This window comes from Phlebotomus papatasi, chromosome 1, assembly GCF_024763615.1.
Source record: "Phlebotomus papatasi isolate M1 chromosome 1, Ppap_2.1, whole genome shotgun sequence".
In the NCBI taxonomy this organism is placed as follows: Eukaryota; Metazoa; Arthropoda; class Insecta; order Diptera; family Psychodidae; genus Phlebotomus; species Phlebotomus papatasi.
This window is the reverse complement of record NC_077222.1, coordinates 3,812,697-3,832,556: the sequence shown is the minus strand read 5'-3', so window position 1 is coordinate 3,832,556 and position 19,860 is coordinate 3,812,697. Positions and strand designations below refer to the sequence as shown.

The following is a 19,860-nucleotide window of genomic DNA, read 5'->3' as shown; positions in this document are numbered from 1 at the left end:
CAAAGAATATTGCTTCTCGATGTGGGAATCTTAGGATGATGAGTGACAGTTAATCTCCATCGTAGATATCACTCTTAATCATTCATTCACACTTTCATCCGCCCTCACGCCATTTAACACACTCTCGTGCGTGCCCCGGCGTCTGTGTAAATAAACACAATAATGTAGCACTTAATTCCTCTGGGTGGTGAGAGAGTGCCAAGACCTCGGATCTCGAGCGTCACTTTCTGTTTAATACCCTCCCGAGACTGGGCACGAGCATCATCAGCTGCCACCGACTCTCAGTCTCACTTGAGTCGTCGTTGGCTTAGGGAGTGCACGCTGGAGAGATCAGCCCTTGGTATTCCTTACCCCTTCACCCAGAAGATTCTGGTTCCCTCTGCAATTTTCTGTAGCCCTATCACCTGTTATCCAAAGTATTTCCCTATTATCATCTATCTATGCAAATCCTAAATATTCACCTTTCTTTTCCACGTGTATACGCCAAATTTCTGTTTTTATATTATTTGAAAGTGAAATTATTGTTAGTGAAAAAAAACCATATATAGTGCTGTATAATAAAAAAAAAAGTGTGTGCCAATGGAGATATGAAGTAGTGTCCTTCACTTAACATACATTTAAATTTTACTCCAATTACGGTATTGTGAATATTACTAGAGATAATCCGGCGCACAATTGTGATGGATTTATACTGTGTATAGTGAGACTCTGTAGCTTCACGGTGTAACCTTAAATATTTGTGAAATTCCAAACTAAATTTCCGGAATTTTTGTCTCAAAACCACTTGGATTCTATAAGGATATAAATCAACAAACTATTTGGTGAGTAACAAATATTTCTTGTATATCCTACCTATAAACAAAATTATAGTGAACGCGCAAAATATGCTCTTTTTCCTAAAAATTCGCAATTGATGATATTGATTGATGAAAGTTTCGTTAATAATTAACCCTCAATTACCCAATTCACTTGTTGGATTAGAAAAAAAGCACGCAAGCTTTTATTCATTGATATCAGAATTATCTCAGGTGATTCACTTCGTAACAACTTTTTAAAACAGACAAAGTTCGCCAAACCACCGCTGATGGCGCTAATACCAATTTTATTTAAAATTATCTATATTCTTGTATTTTTTGGACTCCAATAGTGTAAAATAATCTCAATAATGTGAATGACATTGGCCTAAAATTGTTTATTAGTTCGCACTGGGATACAAAGTTGTTTTAGATTTTTTAGATTAAAATTTAGTCACTCGACTAACACATTAAGTACTTGTTAAGTGTTTAATATGTGCTTAACTCAATGACACAATTTTAGGAGTTGTAGAACATTAAACTAATTAAAAGATATATAAATGAAAGAGAGAAACGTTATCGCTTTGTTGAGAATAGCGACAACAAGACTCAGCATTACCACTAAGTACTTAATTAAAGCCCTTGTTACAGCCCTTAATTAAGTAATTTGTATTAAGGACATTTTCATTAGGTATTTAATTAAGTACTTACTACTAAGCATTCTAAGTAGAAGATGAACGCAGGACACCAATGTCCTTTCCGTGTGTCAGTGAGAAGGTATCAATTCAAAGTGAAACTCCTAAGTTCTCCAAAGCTTTCGGCGTAGTGCACGTCTTCATCAGTGGTGTGCAGTACACCGGAAAGCTTTTGAGAACTGAGGAGTTTTTCACTCTGATACTTTCTCACTGACGCTTCCAGAAAGGGCATTGATGTCCTGCGTACATCTTGTAGTTTACTACGCCAGTTTAAAATATAGAATACAGTGGGACCTAGATAGAGTCAACTAATTATTTTCAGGCCTGTTGACTCCATTGGATTCGGTGACTCTATCGGAGTCCGAAAAAATCAAATAAAATTTGAAATTTTGGTAAAAAGGAGTATTATTTTATGTTTATACAAGATAATTGATAAATTTAACACGATAGTAGAATATTTTATTAAATTAACTCTTAAATTCTGCACCCTCTGGTCCAAAAAAGTCGTATGTTTGGGCAAAAGTTGAAGATTAAAGAATGATTTTACAGAATGTTTTTATTATTGCTAGGTAACTTAAGTGAAAATTACTATCTATGTGATAATATTGAGGTCCATCCACGATGTTAATTTCTTTTTTCACTTTTTTTAGAAGAGTTCCGGTAGATATTTAATTGTTGAAAATTCTGATGCAATTAAGATTATTAATTAGAATTTATTTTAACTTTTTTTCTATGAAAGAAGAAATTGATAGTTGTTCTATTCGTTATGACATAACTATGGCTCTAAACTTCACAAAAAGAGCAACAAAACCAATTTTTCTCATTTTCTTCTTGTTCTGAAAAGTGGGCGCTAAATGGTTGGAGATATCTACTCGGAGTCTTCAGATGACCCCCTAATAAGTCAACCTTGAGATTATTATTAGGACCCTCATTTCCTTCATACCCCTCCCTTTCACCGCCAAAATCGTTCTTTTTTTTGTGATTACAGGAAAACACGTCATACGGGATCATAGGGCTTAATCAAAAAATCTTAATACAAGAGAGAAAAGGCAAGCGAGCACTTTCAATCTGTCAAAACGCTTAAAATCACGAAAAGAAAATTCTTTTGTCGAAAATTGATTACACAGTTAATATACAAATTTTATCATAATATTGTTTTTCTTGTGTTAAAAACGTTACATTGATACACCCAAGCACTGATTTTAATTTCGAAAAAGTCATACAATATTATTAGTTCAATAATAATAAAAAAGTTGACTCTATCGGAGTCCGTAGAGTAAAAAAAACAGCTGTTGACTCTATTGGAGATTGACTCTATCGGGGGTTGACTCTATCGAGGTCCCACTGTATTTTCTAAGTGGTTCCCTTAATAGATATTAAACGTTTAATGTTTCAGACTTTATTTATTTGTCAACAATAAAAGAACTCTAAAAACACTTTTGCCTCTTTAAAGGTCTTTACACATTAGGAGCAATTTTCTTCAAAAATTGCTCTTTTTGGAATGTGAATTTTGATTTTATGACATTTTCTTTTCTATGCATTATTTTGCATTAAAAATAATTTGAATTGATAGATTTTCGCTTATTTATTGATATAAACTAATACTTGGCCCACCAAAACATACTTAAACATACTAAAATTGCATAAATGTGATTACTCAATTAAATTTGAATTCAGCGAATTAAAATGCTAAAAGTGCTCATTAATTTCAATTTTATTGCAGTTAAACAAGTATCCTTTTGAACCAAATTGTTCTTATTAAATTTATTACTCGTATTTAATTATTATTTGTGGCCAAAAAATAAGATAAGTACAGTAATTTAGTGATAAACTTGTACGCGAGTGAAGCATCAGTATCGGGAGTAATTTGCTAAGTTTCTCCAAAGCCATTATTGTGCCAAGAAATCTTTCTTCTGGTAAATCTTTCTTCTGGCTTTGGGGATTCTTCTGAATAACAGAGAAGTGACTTACAAGACATTTTAAGTACTATCACACATTTTCCGGAGTCATTCACAATTAAAAATTTCGCGGAAATATTTAAAATTGAGCAAATTTCTTGCAAAATGTGTCCTGGCTGTGAGGATTTTCAAGCAAATTCTAGAAATCTTATAATGCTCAATTGGCTCAATTGAATTTAAATTTAAATTGTGAAAATCTTAGTGTGATAGCACCGTAAAAGGTGTGCCAGAGGCTTAAAAACCCACTAATAAAAATAAAAGGATCAAATTAATACAAATTTGATCCTTTTGCAAAGGATGGATCAAATATCAAATTTTGAATGCACATATATGATAATAGAACATGTTAATTTGATCCATTCTTTGCAAAAGGATCAAATTTGGTTCAATTTGATCCTTTTATTTTGATCAGTGACACTATAACTGCTTCTTATTTAGGATTTTAAGATCTTTGGAACTAAGTTGCATTTCTATTCTGAAATTCGTGTTACGATTATATTATATAAGGGGAGTTAACAAAGACTTGAAAGCGATATCTCGAACCGTTCGGTCTCTGTTGTTTCCATTTGCAGGCAGACAAAATCAATTTAGATTCTGAAAAAGTGAGTTACAAAGTCAATTGGGGGTTAAAATACGTGTAAAGTGTGTGCTCTCCATCCGTTAGCAATTCGATTCGCCAAAAGGTGAGGGTATGGGAAAGAAATGTTCCATACGTGCAACTAAAAATTAAACTGGTAGAATTGTGTTAATCAATGATGAGTGATCAAGTCAATATTGTTCAGATGGATTTTTCCACCAGCATTGGAAATACCCAGAGGATTTTTAAATGAAATTATAGGGGCTTCTGGCTTTACAGAAAAAAAAAGATTGCAATTGGGTACCATTCGCAAAGAAATTTCTTTTTGGACAGAATAAACAAAGAATAGCAAAGTACAGAAGAGTTTTTAGAGAGGAAGGACACCAAGCTGTTTATAGCCTATTAAATTACATCAATATGATGGGTGTTCCAGTTCTAATTTTGAAATCAATAGCCACCATCATTTAAACTGCTATGCCTCATGATATTCAATAGCATCCGTGTGCACAGCTGGTACTATATGCAGGAAATTCGCGTAGTGTATGCATCCAGAAGATGCGTGCATGAAATCTTCATTTTATTAATGCTAAATTATAGTAATAGTAAAAGCTAATGAGCTAAAAATAGTCACGCGACAATTTTGTCCATACCGTATTTATTCTGTAAAAAAGATACACACAAGAAGATTGGGTAGCGACATCGTGCGTGATTTATGTTACACACCGAAAAATTTTCATTATCGCGTGGCGTCGATGAAACTTTTACGAGGGCGAGGAGTGTTGAGTCCCATGACAATTAAACAAATCTTTTAGACATAGAAGCAGGATTTCTTTGACGACGCACAGTGATCAAGCTCAAAGGGATTAGTTTGTTGGTAAAAGTGGGAAAGAATAACTAATGCAAAGGTCATTACTTTTGATCCCAAAAATACAATTTTTGGAAAATGTTTGGGGATCACCTTGAGAAGCTGCTTTCTCTGGAAATTTATCTACAGTCATGAATGGAAGAACGTTTGCTGAAGAATTAATGTCACAGATAAAACGAACTTATGGTACAGTACTTTCAGTAAGGGGAATATCACTGAAAAGAAATTGATATTCTATATTCGATTATACTCAGTTTTAGTTAAAATATTCACAGTATCTAAGAAATAAGTGGCGAAATTTGTTAAATATTCACGATATTCGCTCTATATTCGCAGTAAACATACATTGCACTCTCAATATTCTAATATCAATAATGCTTCCTAATCCGGGATTCTGAACTAACACTGAGAGAAATCCGAAAAAGTTAAAATAACATTCCGGAAATGTTTATTTTACCCTGCAGTATTGATCCGAAATCAGTGTAAATATTATGCTTTTTGGTGTACTAGGGGTTAAAGTTACCCTTTTTCATGTTAATTTTACCCTTAAAAATGTGTAAAATTAACATTAAAAAATGTTGATATATTTTTACACCTAAAAAGTGTTAAAGTCATGAGGAGAAAAAGTTAATTGCACCCCCGGTTTTTTCTCAGTGAAGGCTTAGCCAAATGGCTTGACAGCTCTAATTTCTTATCAATCATGATTTTTTGGGAAAATTTAACTTAGGATTGGATTATTAAAGATAAAGAACCTATTAGGCTCTAAAAAAAATAATTAAATTGCACGCTATTCAGGATTTTGAAGCCTACGGGAACTGGGCTAAACCTTTAGTCTAAAGACCGCTTAACAGTACCAGTAACAGACCACCTATTCTATACTAATATCGATATTTGAAATATTCGTGACATTCGCAAAATATTCTTGATATTCCAAATATTCATAATACTTGGAATATTCGCTTGATTAGATTACAATATTTAAATATTTGCCTCATTTGAAAGATTGCGTATTACTTTCAAAATATTTACGATATTCGCAAGATATTCACGATATTTGCAAAATATTCATCATAATTGCAATACTCACAATGTTCGAAATATTTGCTTGATTTGTGATATGATTTATGATTTTAATATCTGTGTAATTCGAAAGATTGCGCAATATTTTTAAAATATTCACGATGTTCGCAAGATATTCATGTTGTGTGCAGTACACGCAGTATTAGGAATATTCGCATTGTTCGCAAAATCTTTGCGATATTTACAATAATCACGACATTGTCAAGATTTACGAAATTTTCTACACTCAAAATATTTACAACTCCTTTTTTAATATTAGCAATATTGCCACATGTTGCCAAATATTGCCAATATCGCCAAATGTCACAAGAAGCCCGGAAACTTTCTATATCATTCATTAAAGTGAGATGACTTCTTCGGTATTTCTAGTACGCGCGGATTCGCGCATTCCCTGGCCTTTCCGGGAGCCTTTTAAGGCTTTTCCCACTACATCTCGTTCGTAGAGATGATACTCCTTTGTTTATCCAGGCATTTATACAAGCTAGTCATCATAAAATCTAAAAACTTCACGAAATTTTGTGTTTAAATCTTCAAAAAAGAACAAATATTTAGATAGAATTCATTATTCATCAAAAATTTTAAATAAAAATCCATCATTTTAATCAGTTTATTTTTAGTATCCATTGGTACTCTGAAAAAGTCCAAATTTAGAAACTGTCCAACATTATGAGCACTTCTCCTACTTGCCAAATTTTCATAATATTCGTATATTTTTATTTATTTAAAAAAATATTTCATATATTCGCAATATTATTAGAATTTGTGTTCTATAATCGCTAGTGGAATGCCCCTTGGGTTTGATTATTGACCCGGTTAAAATTTTCTTAATTATTGCACAATTAAATAAATAAGAATTCGAACTCATCCCAATTGCTTAACTGGAATTCTGATAAATTGTAATATTCCGTGATATCGCTTATTGTTTAATAAAAATGGTATTCAAATAATCGTCATCTCTGCGATATTTATTTTGTTTTTTTCTTCTTTATTTGCTTCTTTTCTCGAAATGATAATCCCATTGGAGTGAACATCGTGACTAATTCAAAAGAATTTTTGCGATTTTTATTGACTCTTCTTTTGACAAAATATTTACATACTTATAATTGCACTCGGAATTGGGATTGTACAAAACTTCAATAGAAATGTAATTTTTTTATTGATATTAAACGTAATAAAATGACGATTTTTTACCTTTTTAGAAAATACAAGGCTCATCCGGTCATTGCTAGTTTCACCCAATTCACATTCTAAAAAGAACATTCTCTAAAGTTCTTGTGGAGATATTAGCTTATGTACACAAAAAAATTGTCCAGCCGATTTCTTTTAAATTCAGTTGACTAAAAAGTTTGAACACTGCAAAGTTAATTCAAGAAAAACGAAATATTTTCGTGCTACACTGAGAGAAATCCGAAAAAGTTAAAATAACATTCCGGAAATGTTAATGTTATCCTGCATTATTTATCCGAAATCGGTGTAAATATTATGCTTTTTAGGTATATTATGGGTTAAAGTTACCCTTCTTTCATATTGATTTTACCCTTAAAGGATGTAAAATTAACATTAAAAATATGTTGATATATTTTTACACCCAAAAAGTGTTAAAATTATGATTAAAAAAGTTAATCGCAGCCTCTTTTTTTCTCAGTGTAGAGTTCTAGGTAATGTTAAATTAACTTTCGATTTTAAACTATTGTCTTGCTCTAAATTTCAGAATCAATATTTTTATCATGATTTGAATTTACCAGTTGCTGTTTAATTTCATATGGTCTAATTAAAACTATTGCATGATAAATTAATTTTTTGTCCAATTGTCTAAATCAGTCAGAGTACGTTACTACAGTTTCCTAAAAAAAAATACATTGTACACAGTAAAAAAAAGATTACAAGGATAATCACTGGTTTGCTTTTTTACCACGATTATTCTTGTAAAGTTACTCAAATAATATATTTCAGCAAAATGGGTAATCTGAAAATGTTTAATTTAAGTTTTATGTAAAGGTAAACTGTGTAACCAACTCCGAATGATTACACAGGTGTGCATATTTTCTTACATATTTCGTGTAAAATTGCACAGTTTTCAGACAAAATGTGTACAAATTACACAAATGTGTATCAGTACACATGATTACATGTTTATGTAAAATTTACAGGGAAAATTATGGTAAAGTAGCTGAAAATTTTTTACTCTGTACATTTTTTAAATGCTGTAAACTTTGGAGCTCTTTTAAAGGGTCACATTTATAATTCCGGACAGCGTGGAATTTTAAACACCCTTTTTGTAAGTTTGGGACTTTGACAATCTAACATGCGATTTAAAAATATTTTGAGGATTATGTTATTGTTTTTTTATCAAATTTTATGGGAGGTGTCCGAAATTTTGCGATGTCCGGAATTTCCAATATTATCCTAACGTGACTAAAGTTGGCTGATTCTTTTAAACTGTAATTTAAACCCTTTTTAAAGATTTTTATTTATTTTTTGCACCTTCTCTTTTGTCTTTTTTTTTGTTTGAAGCGCTGACTATAACCTAAAGTTAACTGAAGTTCAATTTTAAATTTACTCTCGTATTTTACGATTATTATTATTAATTGTATCGGAATACTTGTCACAATGTGATCATGTTTTATTGCTGTTGATTCTATAGTGGAAGAATCCGCTAAATCCGTGTGTTGACCGCCTAGGAGCTCCTTCGCTGTAATGTGGATGCATCTTCCATGCTCTCAGAGGTTTTTGGGCAGACGCGGTGCATTTATATTACGTTTATCACAGTGAAAATGTCTTTTCCTGACATTCAGTTGTTTGCACCGGGCGGGACTCGAACTCACAACTGTAGGAGTCGAAGCAGAGATCTCATTCGCCCAATACCCAACGCTCTTATCTATTGCGCCACTAAAATTCCCTTATTTTACGATTTTAGCTAAGATTATTAATTTTGATAGGTGCTAGAATCACTTTCTATTAATTATATTGTGCTATTAGGGCTAAATTAGGACTAAATAAAACAACACGTAATTCCGGACAAACCAATTTGAAAGCTCGAACTTTGTTAATCTAGTAATAAAAGTAACTCGATTACTTTGAATATTATGTAATTAACTTTAATTGTCAAGTTTTAAGAGAGTTATCCGAAGTTTAATTTGATTTGTCCGGAATTTCACGTTGTCCGTTGTCCGAAATTCCAAACACGTTCTTCAAAGAGTTTTAAATATTAGTTTATTCAGAAAACTTATAGGAAATTGCAAAATCTTCCTGAATCGGATCATTAATATGCTATCATAAAAAAAGCAATTCACAAAAAAAACAATTGTAGTTTTTTTTTTATATTTTTTATGTGAACTTTTCAAAAATTCATTTGGAAAAGATAATTTTTCCAACAATTTTCTGGGAAATTAACAACACTATTCTAGAAGTTGAACCTTAAAATCTCAAAGAACTGCCCAACCTTCCCCTATTACAAGCCCAAATACTAAAAATTCAACCAATCTTGGTAAAAGAATAGTAATAAAAGTAATTGTTATTTGCATAAAAGATTTATTGATATGTTCAATGCTGGTAAATATTTAGCGTGCTACAGAATGATTAGGTAATTGATTAGCATGTCTTTTCGTTATCCAAATGTCTCCAACTAAAATAGCAGGGGAAAGAAGTCGATTGACATACAATTATGAGGGCAATTCATTGTGTCGAATGGTAAGTGAGGTAAAACCAGCTGCTCAATATTCCTCATTCTCTGGGCCATTAGAAAAATTATGTTTGTAAGACACAAGGAAAGAAATGTTGCGCATGAATTCCTGTACACGTGCCAGAAGGTCTCATCAATTGCGAATTATTGCGAAAAGAGCATACTATTATCAATTGCGAATACCACAAAAAATTCATTAGGCGAAGTACCTCTTCAGAAATGCAAGTGTCCTCTTAGTTCACCAGAAAGAGACTTAATGACTTACTTAACATTCTAGGACCTCCTAAGCGGTCTTGTTGAGGAGTACTAGCTCAAAAGGAAACAAGAAAATGGGTACATACTTCTTAATTTTCGTTGAAGTTGACAAATAAATGTCGCGCATTGATCTTAAAGACTATTTTAATACGATTTACACAGGGATGCATGTAGGAGAGACTTTGGCCATTGATCAGTCACCAACCTTCACAAATCGCAGTGGAATTCACATTTCAAAGCTCACCCTTGCATTTATCGTTGGAATATTTGTTTGTGGAATTGTGGGATCAGGTTTTCTAGTCTATCACTTTATATCGTGTCCAAGTGATCCTTGTATACATCCGGACCGCCATGAAGAACCTGGTGATCCTTTTGCCGTGCACGAAGATTCAATTCTCACAGTTTCTGACTTCCTTCTGCCCACTGCCCTCAAACCTCATCACTATGACGTCAAAATTCAACCGTACTTTGCGGAGAAAAATTTCACATTCAATGGAGAAGTTATGATCACTTTAGAAGTTCTGGAGGACTGCAAAAATATCACACTCCATTCATTTGCACTGAGAGTCCCGGAAAAGGACATTCGAATTACTGAAAATGCAACAAAGACGGAAATTGCAGTTGCAGGAATATCTTCTGTAGAAATACAGCAGTTTTTCGTGATAAAAACAAATGAGGTCTTGAAGAAGGGAAAATTCTACCGAGTTTTCCTCAAATTTCAGGGAATTCTCAATGAATTTATGCAAGGGTTCTATAGGAGTTCCTATAAAGTAGAAAATTCAACACGTTGGCTCGCTGCCACACAATTCCAGCCAACGGACGCCAGGAGAGCATTTCCCTGCATGGTAAGTGGAATTTTTCACATTAGGACTATTCGAGTATAAAAATGGTAAGCCAAGACACATACCAACAGGCTGCGAAAAAGAATCTCGACTATAAGTTTTACTGTCGAAAGTTACTAAACTTTCTGATTCTTAAGCCTAATGGTGGCCTACACAGCTTACACAATAAAGTTATAACCAGTATTGACTCATGTACATATATAGGCTCAAATAACGCCATCTAACGCTTGGCGAAAAGAACTTATTTACACTCCTAACATTCCAGTTCAATCAATATCAAATGCAACATTTCTTCCTTCGTCGGATAAAAGCTTCAAAAAAACATAATAAAACGATGTGCAGAAGCTATTTAATTACCTATTATTTTATGATAGACTTTATAGTGCCTCTATCTTTTATTGCTTCTCAACTCACCATGAAACTTTTGCTTTATAGTATTTACCTCATCGTGTTTTTCTCTTGCTAATCTTACATCATGCTGTATACTTTTTACATTACTAAACACAAATTTGAGACAAGAAATTACTGAAAAATCATCTAGGCTATGAAGATTGGAGGAGAAGATAATAAGCCGAGACACACACCTATTATTATTAGTCGTATCGAGTTATTTGTTACAATGTAATCATGTTACAGTGTCGTATACTCCGTCATATCTAAGTTCATCAGAGAATTAGATAGATAGATATTAGATAGATATTTTATTCATCGACAAATGCTTTAAAAGCGCAACAACGTTACAGGAACAGTGACTTATTTCCCTCTATTGCGTCCACCGCCGTCTTAGCGTTGGTGACCAACCTCCAGAGGCAAACGGTGGAAATCCTCCTTCACAGGTTGTATAAGCCGTTGCAGAAAAAATCTGCTTTTAATGCTAAAACATTTCTTACAAAATTACATTAACAATAATTATGAAAGAAAAAGCAAAACAGTCAACTGCTGCTCCGTCGATTTCCGCGAATCAAAGCATTGCGAGAGTAGGATGGCTAGCTCAAGTGAGCTGTATGCCAAACGGGCATAAGCCCAGGTGTCATAAATATTAAACACTTTAGGAATTTTACTTATGTGGAAAGAACAAATAAAAAATTAAAAAAAAAAAACACAACGATGAAAAAAAGAAACCAAGAGGAGTCAGTGAGTCAACCTCGGATAGCTGAATCCAAAGGCAATCAATTACAGTATCTATAATCCAGGCACATCAGTACTTAGGATACCGCACGGCCGCCCAAATCCACCCAACAGAGTAGGCGATCCCGAAGGCGTGAGGCAGTCCCAGCCGAAGCAAGCCCGTACGTGCTTTACAATAAGTTACAATTAGGGGAGAGAGAGCTCGGTGAAGCCGAGAGAGAGAGACCCCGGCACGGGATCACAAGCCCGGACATAGTGTTTCAACATTAACACTATACCTTCACGCCCTCGTATAAATGTTAAGAAGATTCAAAAGGAAAAAAAAAAAAAAAAAAAGACCAAGAATAAAATGAAAAAATAATAAATATATATATAGCTCGCCCAAATGCAGGCATGAGAAGAGTGCAGCCGTAACAGAAATCCCTTTCGAGTTACGCTCAGATCACCAATAATGTCAACCCCACATGAGTTTCAAATACTATGACAGTATTGCAAAATCGCAATCCATTTCTTTAATCGCCTTGAAGAAAAAGAGAGTTATAACTACAACAATAAAAACATGAAAAAAAAGAAACGAGAAAAAAAAACTGTAATAATAACAGAAAGGAAGAAATATGAATGACGAAGAAGGCCCTTCAGGAGAGCAGCTACACTAGGAGTACAGAGCAAGTATCCCATCGTCATGCTCAGTGAATAGATATAATCTCAATTTATTGAATGTAAAAGAATCATTTCTAAATATAGACAAAAGAGAGTTAGCTAGCCTTGGAGCGCAAAAGTTAAAACTATGCTTAAAGAATTCCCTTCTAGGTCTCGGAACAGAGAAAAACTCCCGTAAACGAACATCATACGATCGGCCCAGATTGCGATGTCTAATTATTCTATTGCCACACATATTATAGAACAGTCTCATGGTTCTGTAGACATAAAGAGCTTTGAGAGTCATTATATGCCAGCCTCTGAAGAGTGGCATAGCACTCTCAAATCTTCCCTGAGACGACATTATTCGTAGAATAACTCTCTGCGCCGAATTAAGCCCACGTAAATGCGAGGAGTATGTAGCACCCCAGAAAGGAACACCATATTGCAACCTAGATTGCACCATAGCAAAGTAAAAGGATGCCATAACGTTCCTTGGACAAGATTCTCTTAGTCTGTAACAATATCTCATTGCCAATTTAAGATGAGTCCGCAGTGCATCAATGTGGTCCCTCCAATTAAGAGCCTGATCCAAGTAAAGTCCTAGATATTTATAAGTAGAGGCTCTTTCCAACACGACGCAGGAACTACTACATCTTCCATTCTCGCCATCACCAGAGCCACAATCACGTGCATGCAGAGCCGGAGCAGGGGCAGGAGGCGACCCTCTCAAAGAGAACACCATGAACCTGGATTTCTTACTCAAAAGCATAGAATGATAATCAAACCATGTTTTAAGACTACTCAGATCACGGTTCACATCACCTACAACACCATTCAAACAAGGACCAGAGTATGTAACCGCCAAATCGTCCGCATAGGCGGTCGGGACTCCCAGCAAACCAACAGTGTGCACATCGTTTATATAAATTATAAAAAGTATAGGTCCGAGAATCGACCCCTGAGGAACACCGGACTCCAAGCACAGCCCAGAACTCATCGCAGAACCCACCCTTACGCACTGTTGCCTTTGTGAGAGATAGGAGCGGAACCAGTCACCCACAATGCCCCGAATACCAAGAGCATCCAATTTTCTTAATAGTAGAGCATGATTTACTGTATCAAATGCTTTGCATATGTCCAGGAAGAGCGCAACAACATTTTTCCCCTCATTCAAATCACCAGACACTTTACCAAGAAAAGCTTCCAAAGCCTGCTCACAACCTCGTCCCTCCCTAAAACCATACTGAAAGGCACCGAGAACTCTGTGCCTGTCAAGGAAAGTCACAAGACGATTCTTCATGAGCTTCTCATATACCTTAGAGAATATCGACAACAAGGAAATTGGACGATAATTCTCTGCCAACTGTCTATCTCCTTTCTTATATATAGGAACCACAAAAAAAAAAATTAGATATGAAAGATATTTATTCGGGATATCTTGGATTTCTTGGGCCAGGCCGGTGCATTTTACTACGTTTTATCAAAAATGAAGGTGGGATCTCAGTGGCGCAATAGGCAAGACCGTTGGCTCTTGCGCGTATAGATCCTCGGCTTGACTCGTAGTATTGTGAGTTCGAGTCCCGCCCGGGGCAAATATCTGAATGTCTAGATCTAGAAAAAGACATTTTCACCGAAAAATTCCGGGAACATGGAAGAAGCATCCATACTGCGAGGAAGACGTTCCTTGGCGATCTAGGGTCAGCAGATTCTTCCAACACGAACACGTTGTAAAGACTACATTGTACAGTAGATAGAAAAATTTTGTTGACAATTTTTACGTTTAATTATGAAGCTAATTTGCTCAAAATTGCTGCAGTTCTTCCTATTTTATCGTGATCCTTTATAATTGAGCACTTTTTGTGGAATTTACAAAGGCTTTGACGCCCAAATCTATCGATAAACCGGATGACATTTTTCCCCAAATGCCCAATTGACAGAGACTCTACTGTAATACCAATTAAGTGTCTCGATACGATTAATAATAATCAAATGTGAGAATGTCCCCCTCTAGACATGCAATTCCTTTCAGCTACTGAACGGAACTTGAATTCACAAGTGCGAGAGTCAAGCCAGGGAGGGGTCTCCCGCTAATAAGGACCTGACGAATCTCACTGATACTCTTTCCAACCGTTTTATGAGATCCCCAGACACATACTCAATTCATAATGAAGATAATGTGATTTGTCCTTTATCCAGGTTGAAAATAAACCATTAATGATTGCGTCTAGACTTAAATTTTTTGGTATATGTCTCGGATTACAGTGGAATTAGTAAAATACGTTCCTTTCTGTGATTTTCTTCTTTTTTAGTAAAGAAATCAGTAGCATGTTAATTGTGATAATCAGAATTTGACAATCAATGCACTTTAATTATTAGACCTAAAAGATTAATCATAAAGGGGTAAAACCTATAAGCTCAGACACACACCAGGCATACTTCAACACAATAAACTTAGTTCACAACATTGGCGTAAAGTAATGTAATTTATTTTTTTAACAAAACAAAAATAATACTATTATGAATATGAGTAGAAGAGTCCCCAACCATGTAACAAAAACACCCTGGCGGACCTACTACCCACTAGGGTGTGAAGTAATCCATCCGTGGCCTTCATGGAGTAAAAACAATCGTGGCTTTCCTTAGTGATACTTTATTGCCTAACTTATTCCTTAATCTGGGTATAATGCCCTGGAATTCAGTTCCGGAATTCTTGTGGAGATAGTTACGGGTTGTTGTAGGCTCCGCGTGGTAGATGAAAAGTCCTCAAAGATGATTCACAGAAGAAATCTCCCTAACTTCGACGATTTTGCTTTTTCTGATAGTAGCCATTAGGACACTCCCAGGGTCTTCATATCCTCATGTCTTCCCCCTGGTTGAAGATCCTTCATTTTCCGAGAATCAAGAAGCTCCGAAACGGTCGACCTCACCAGATACTTACAAGCTAGGGCTCGAACTATGAAGTCGTGGAGATCTCATCTTCAGGAACGAAGAGGAGACAGGGATGCGCGGATCTGGCAGAAGTCGACACGGCTGTTGCATCCTCCAGGAGCTTCCCTCAATAACTCAGCCAGGTGAAGATCCCTCTGAGAAGAACTATCGGCACCGCTTCACTCGCATCTATCTTCGTCTTCCAACAGAGCCTTGCTTGCCGAACGAGGATCTCACCATGGATCAAGTGAGCGAGAGGAGCTCAGACAATTGTCTATAAGAGTCTCCCCAGGCACACAGCAGGCGATAATGCTCGCCTGCTATGCGGCGAGCATTATCGGCGTGGCATACACGGCAGACGAATTTGTACTGTGAAGGGGAAATTCAGCTCTTCCTCTATTTCTCTCTGTCTCCTCCCATCCACTGCCTCCCTTGTCTTTCACAGATAGACGTGTTGCCCTCCTGAAGTTTATGCTTAAGTGCAAAAATTGCACTCAAACAAATATGCTGCAATTTTCGCCCCAAAACAGGTACATGGGGCTATGGGAGATCGTTTGTTTACATTCTTTTTTTTCGTTCATTATGGTGTAAAGTTTTCGATCAGCCTACGCGGTTTAAGTCCTCGCTTACCAAAAAAAAAACGGTATTTTAATAAATGTGTTTTTTTTTTAATTTTGGTTAGAGGATCTCACGTGTTTTTATAGACAGAGTCTGTTTTTGATAAACATTTGACGAATAAAGTTTAAAAAATCCCTTCATTTAGTGTGTGTCTCGGATTACAATGGAACGGTTTTATCTCAATCTTTGTCTTTCTTTCGTTTTTCGTAAAAAAAAATGATGAAATTGTCATTGTAACAGCAATAATTTGACAATAAATCCACTTGAGCCGTTATACCTGAAAGATTAACCATCAAAAGTTAAAAATTATAAGCCTAGACACACACCAGACATTGGAAGAAAATGAATAAACTTAGTTAACAGTGTTGACGTTTGATGTTTAAGCTGTATATTAATTTTCTTAACAAATCAAAATAATGTGTTGATTTATTTGCTACGTTGATTTACTTCCTTAATTTTTTCATTCATGACCTACATAGATGACTGGCTTACAAGGTTTGTGTCTTCGCTTATTGTTTTGTGATCATACACTGAGTAAAAATGGAGTTGCGATTAACTGTTTTTCCTCATAATTTTAACACTTAAGGTGTAGAAATATATCAACAAATTTTAATGTTAATTTTACACCTTTATAAGGGTAAAATTAACACGAAAAAGGGTAACTTTAACCCCTAATACACCTGAAAAGCATAATATTTACACCGATTTCGGATCAAAACTGCAGGGTAAAATAAACATTTCCGGAATGTTATTTTAACTTTTTTCGAAATTCTTTTAGTGTGGAAAATTTCTTTGAAGTCCTCATGTGTTTCTACTCAGTCATTTTTGCTGATTTTTTTTCAAATTCGCAAAGTTTCTTCACACTAATTAATATTAAGAAAGAAGAAACACAATTAGACGGTGACAATCAGCATTTGAATGATAATATCCATTAACACATTGAACAACTTCCGTGTTCCAGGACCAACCAGATTTAAAGGCACGCTTCAGTATATCAATTGCACGACCCAAAACTATGACTTCAGTGTCGAACATGAGAAAAGTGCGAGAAATGAATGTGTAAGTATTGCAGAACATTAGTATCAATTATCATCAATTTGTGTCACACTAATCAAATGCCATGAGGGGTTCAAGAGAGTGATTTGGTATCATTATTCTCTCTGGATCTCACCCAGATGGGTGGCAATTTTCTAATTCAATTGACACATAAAATGTACATCAGCACTCTCATTGTTGTGCAATCTAAGAGACACAAAGTTATCTCTATCACGCTTATGGTTTAGTGTTTCCCCTTCATCTAACCCGCAGAGACGATGATCCGGACTACCTGTGGGACATTTACGAAGAATCTGTGCCAATGTCAACATATCTTGTGGCATTTGTCGTATGCGACTTTGCCAATCAGACCGACTCAACGGGAACGGTGGGTGTTTGGGCGAGACAGGATGCCATCAAATCCACAAACTATGCCTTGAGCATTGCTCCAAGGATCCTCAATTACTTCGAACGCTTCTTCAATATATCCTATCCTCTGGACAAGCTCGACATGATTGCACTTCCCGACTTCAGTGCAGGTGAGTTTATTAGCAGAAATGTGCAAATGAACTGAGTAATTATTGTGGCGTCTAGCCAACAAACTCTCATTAACATCTTTTGAAGACCTTTTTGGGGTCTCACGCATTTGCATATATCGTCAAGTGTGCAATATTTAAATGGCTCACAAACAGAAAGAAACCTGCGATTTTCAATTTTATCAAAATAAATTTCCATTATGGAAAAATAAAATATTTACCGTTCTACTTTTCATGGCAAAAGTTTTTCAAAGTCAAAGGTTAATATTCTGTAAAACGTTTTGTTAACCGGTTCGGGAATTTTGTTTTTGTTGCAGAGGTTTTTGAATCTTGAATAACTCTGAACCGGTTTCAACCGATTATAAATCGATTAATTTAACTCTGAAAATTTTATACCGGGAAACTTTCAAGTGATCTATAATTCGGTTAAAATCGGTTGTGAATCGATAAACGTAAACAATGACGAGAAAAGAAATTTTGGGATAAAAGAACCGAATAAAGCCATTTTTACCTATTTTATGGGTTTATTTTAGAACTTTACGAAAATTCGCGAGAATTCACGAGAATTAACGAGAATTCCCGATGGATTCCGAGAGTTTCTCGGCTTAATGAAATATATTATTTCGGGCTCCCGAAAATTACACGAACTCTTTAGCAAACCCGAGTATTTTTTTATTCTTAAAGTTACGTTCGAAAGAAATAAATGGTATTTTGTAAAAATACTTCGATTAATTTAAATAATGGGTATTTTTCAAAGATAAATGCAAAGAAAAGAATTATTTTTTCCTAACAAAGTAAAATTAAATTCTTGCTCGATTCAAAAATATCCCATTGTACCCTACATTGTTGTACAATAAAATTCTAATCAGCATAAAATTGTCAGCAACAATCTATCAACAGCATTCTGTCTAATCTCGTGTTATTGCTAATAAAAAATTTATTACTTCACTGAAAAGATCTCAATCACTAAAGCTTTTTTAAAGACAGATTAAATTTATATTCGAATAGCTTTTACTGAAAGTAGTTACTAAATCTAAAAATAGTAAAATGTTTTCTTTTGCAAAGAAGGTTTAAAATGAGTAGGGGAAAGGGGTTTGCCTTTGAAGGCGGCAGCTTTTGAACATTTCTATTTTTCTCTTATTGAAAATGTGTCTAGTAAACAAATTCCTGGAAAAAGGGAACCAAAGGATCAAAAGTTTGCGAAATGTTCGAATTTGTGATTTTAATGTTCCGCCTTTAAAATTGCTGTTGCATTGTGAAGGAAGAAAGTTGCTTAGCGGTTATGAATAAAGAAATGATTGGCAGGATCTTCCAGATTTGCGGAATACTAGAACTCGGGCTTCAGATGCTTTACTGCTATTTTTACTAAATTTACTGCTATTACGCATATTTAGATGTGGTTTTTTCATATTCACATTCCATTGTCATCCTCCAATTTGTTGAACTACCTCAAATCAGACTGCTTAAGGGGGTTACCTAAATCAGGAGGTCTAAAATTGGCTGGTTTTCGTGTTTTTTTTGCAAGACAAAGGACTAAACATCTGAAAATGTTTATTACCTATATAATATACTTATTTTAATTTTTCAAAGATAAATTAATTACAAAATGATGAACTGATGAATAATTCACTGGAGCGTCTCGTTACAGCAGTCTGAAATTAACGAGAAGCAGATCGCAATTCTTGTTTTAAAAAAATCAAAAAAAAATTTATTAAGTGTACTTCATAATTAAACCAAGAAATACTGAAGAGAATCGTGAAATCAGAACTTTTCTTCCTTAGGGATCTAAAAAATGCATATTTTGTAATAATACATTATGGATTTAAAAATGCTGTAGAAAATATTTTTAAAAAATCCCAAGACGGGAATTGAATTTTGAAGAGAACAAGCATATTAATTTTGATATCTTTTCCATCCTTCCCACCAATTTAGTGAAATCATAAGAATAACTCTAGTCTAGTAGGGTGAAAGGAACACCTATTGACACTTTAAGAAATCATGAATATGAAATTTGAACACTTATTGAAAAAACGCAGATTAATAAAAAATGACATTACATTTTATTTGATACTTTAAATAAATTTCGACATTTTGACAAAAGTGTCAAAAGGGGCTCCCTGTCGAAGAGATGTTTCTTCGACCTTATAAATAATTTGCAAAAAAAGGGTGGCAAAGCGGCCGAGGCTTTGCGAGCTGCTCGAACTCCCGAGAAAAAACTCTGCCTT

The 19,860-nt window shown here is 34.8% G+C and overlaps 1 protein-coding gene across 1 annotated transcript in view; it reads left to right on the top strand.

The window, feature by feature from the left end:
* The first annotated feature begins 243 nt into the window (after nt 1–243).
* LOC129798773 (uncharacterized) overlaps nt 244–19,860 on the top strand; it is a 51,782-nt gene continuing 32,165 nt past the window's right edge. Inside the window, exons 1-5 of the mRNA XM_055842114.1 lie at nt 244–821; nt 9,929–9,984; nt 10,069–10,751; nt 17,026–17,123; nt 17,373–17,638. Coding sequence (XP_055698089.1) covers nt 9,981–9,984; nt 10,069–10,751; nt 17,026–17,123; nt 17,373–17,638 — 1,051 coding nt within the window. The 5' untranslated portion in view covers nt 244–821; nt 9,929–9,980. The remainder of the gene's footprint in view (nt 822–9,928; nt 9,985–10,068; nt 10,752–17,025; nt 17,124–17,372; nt 17,639–19,860) is intronic.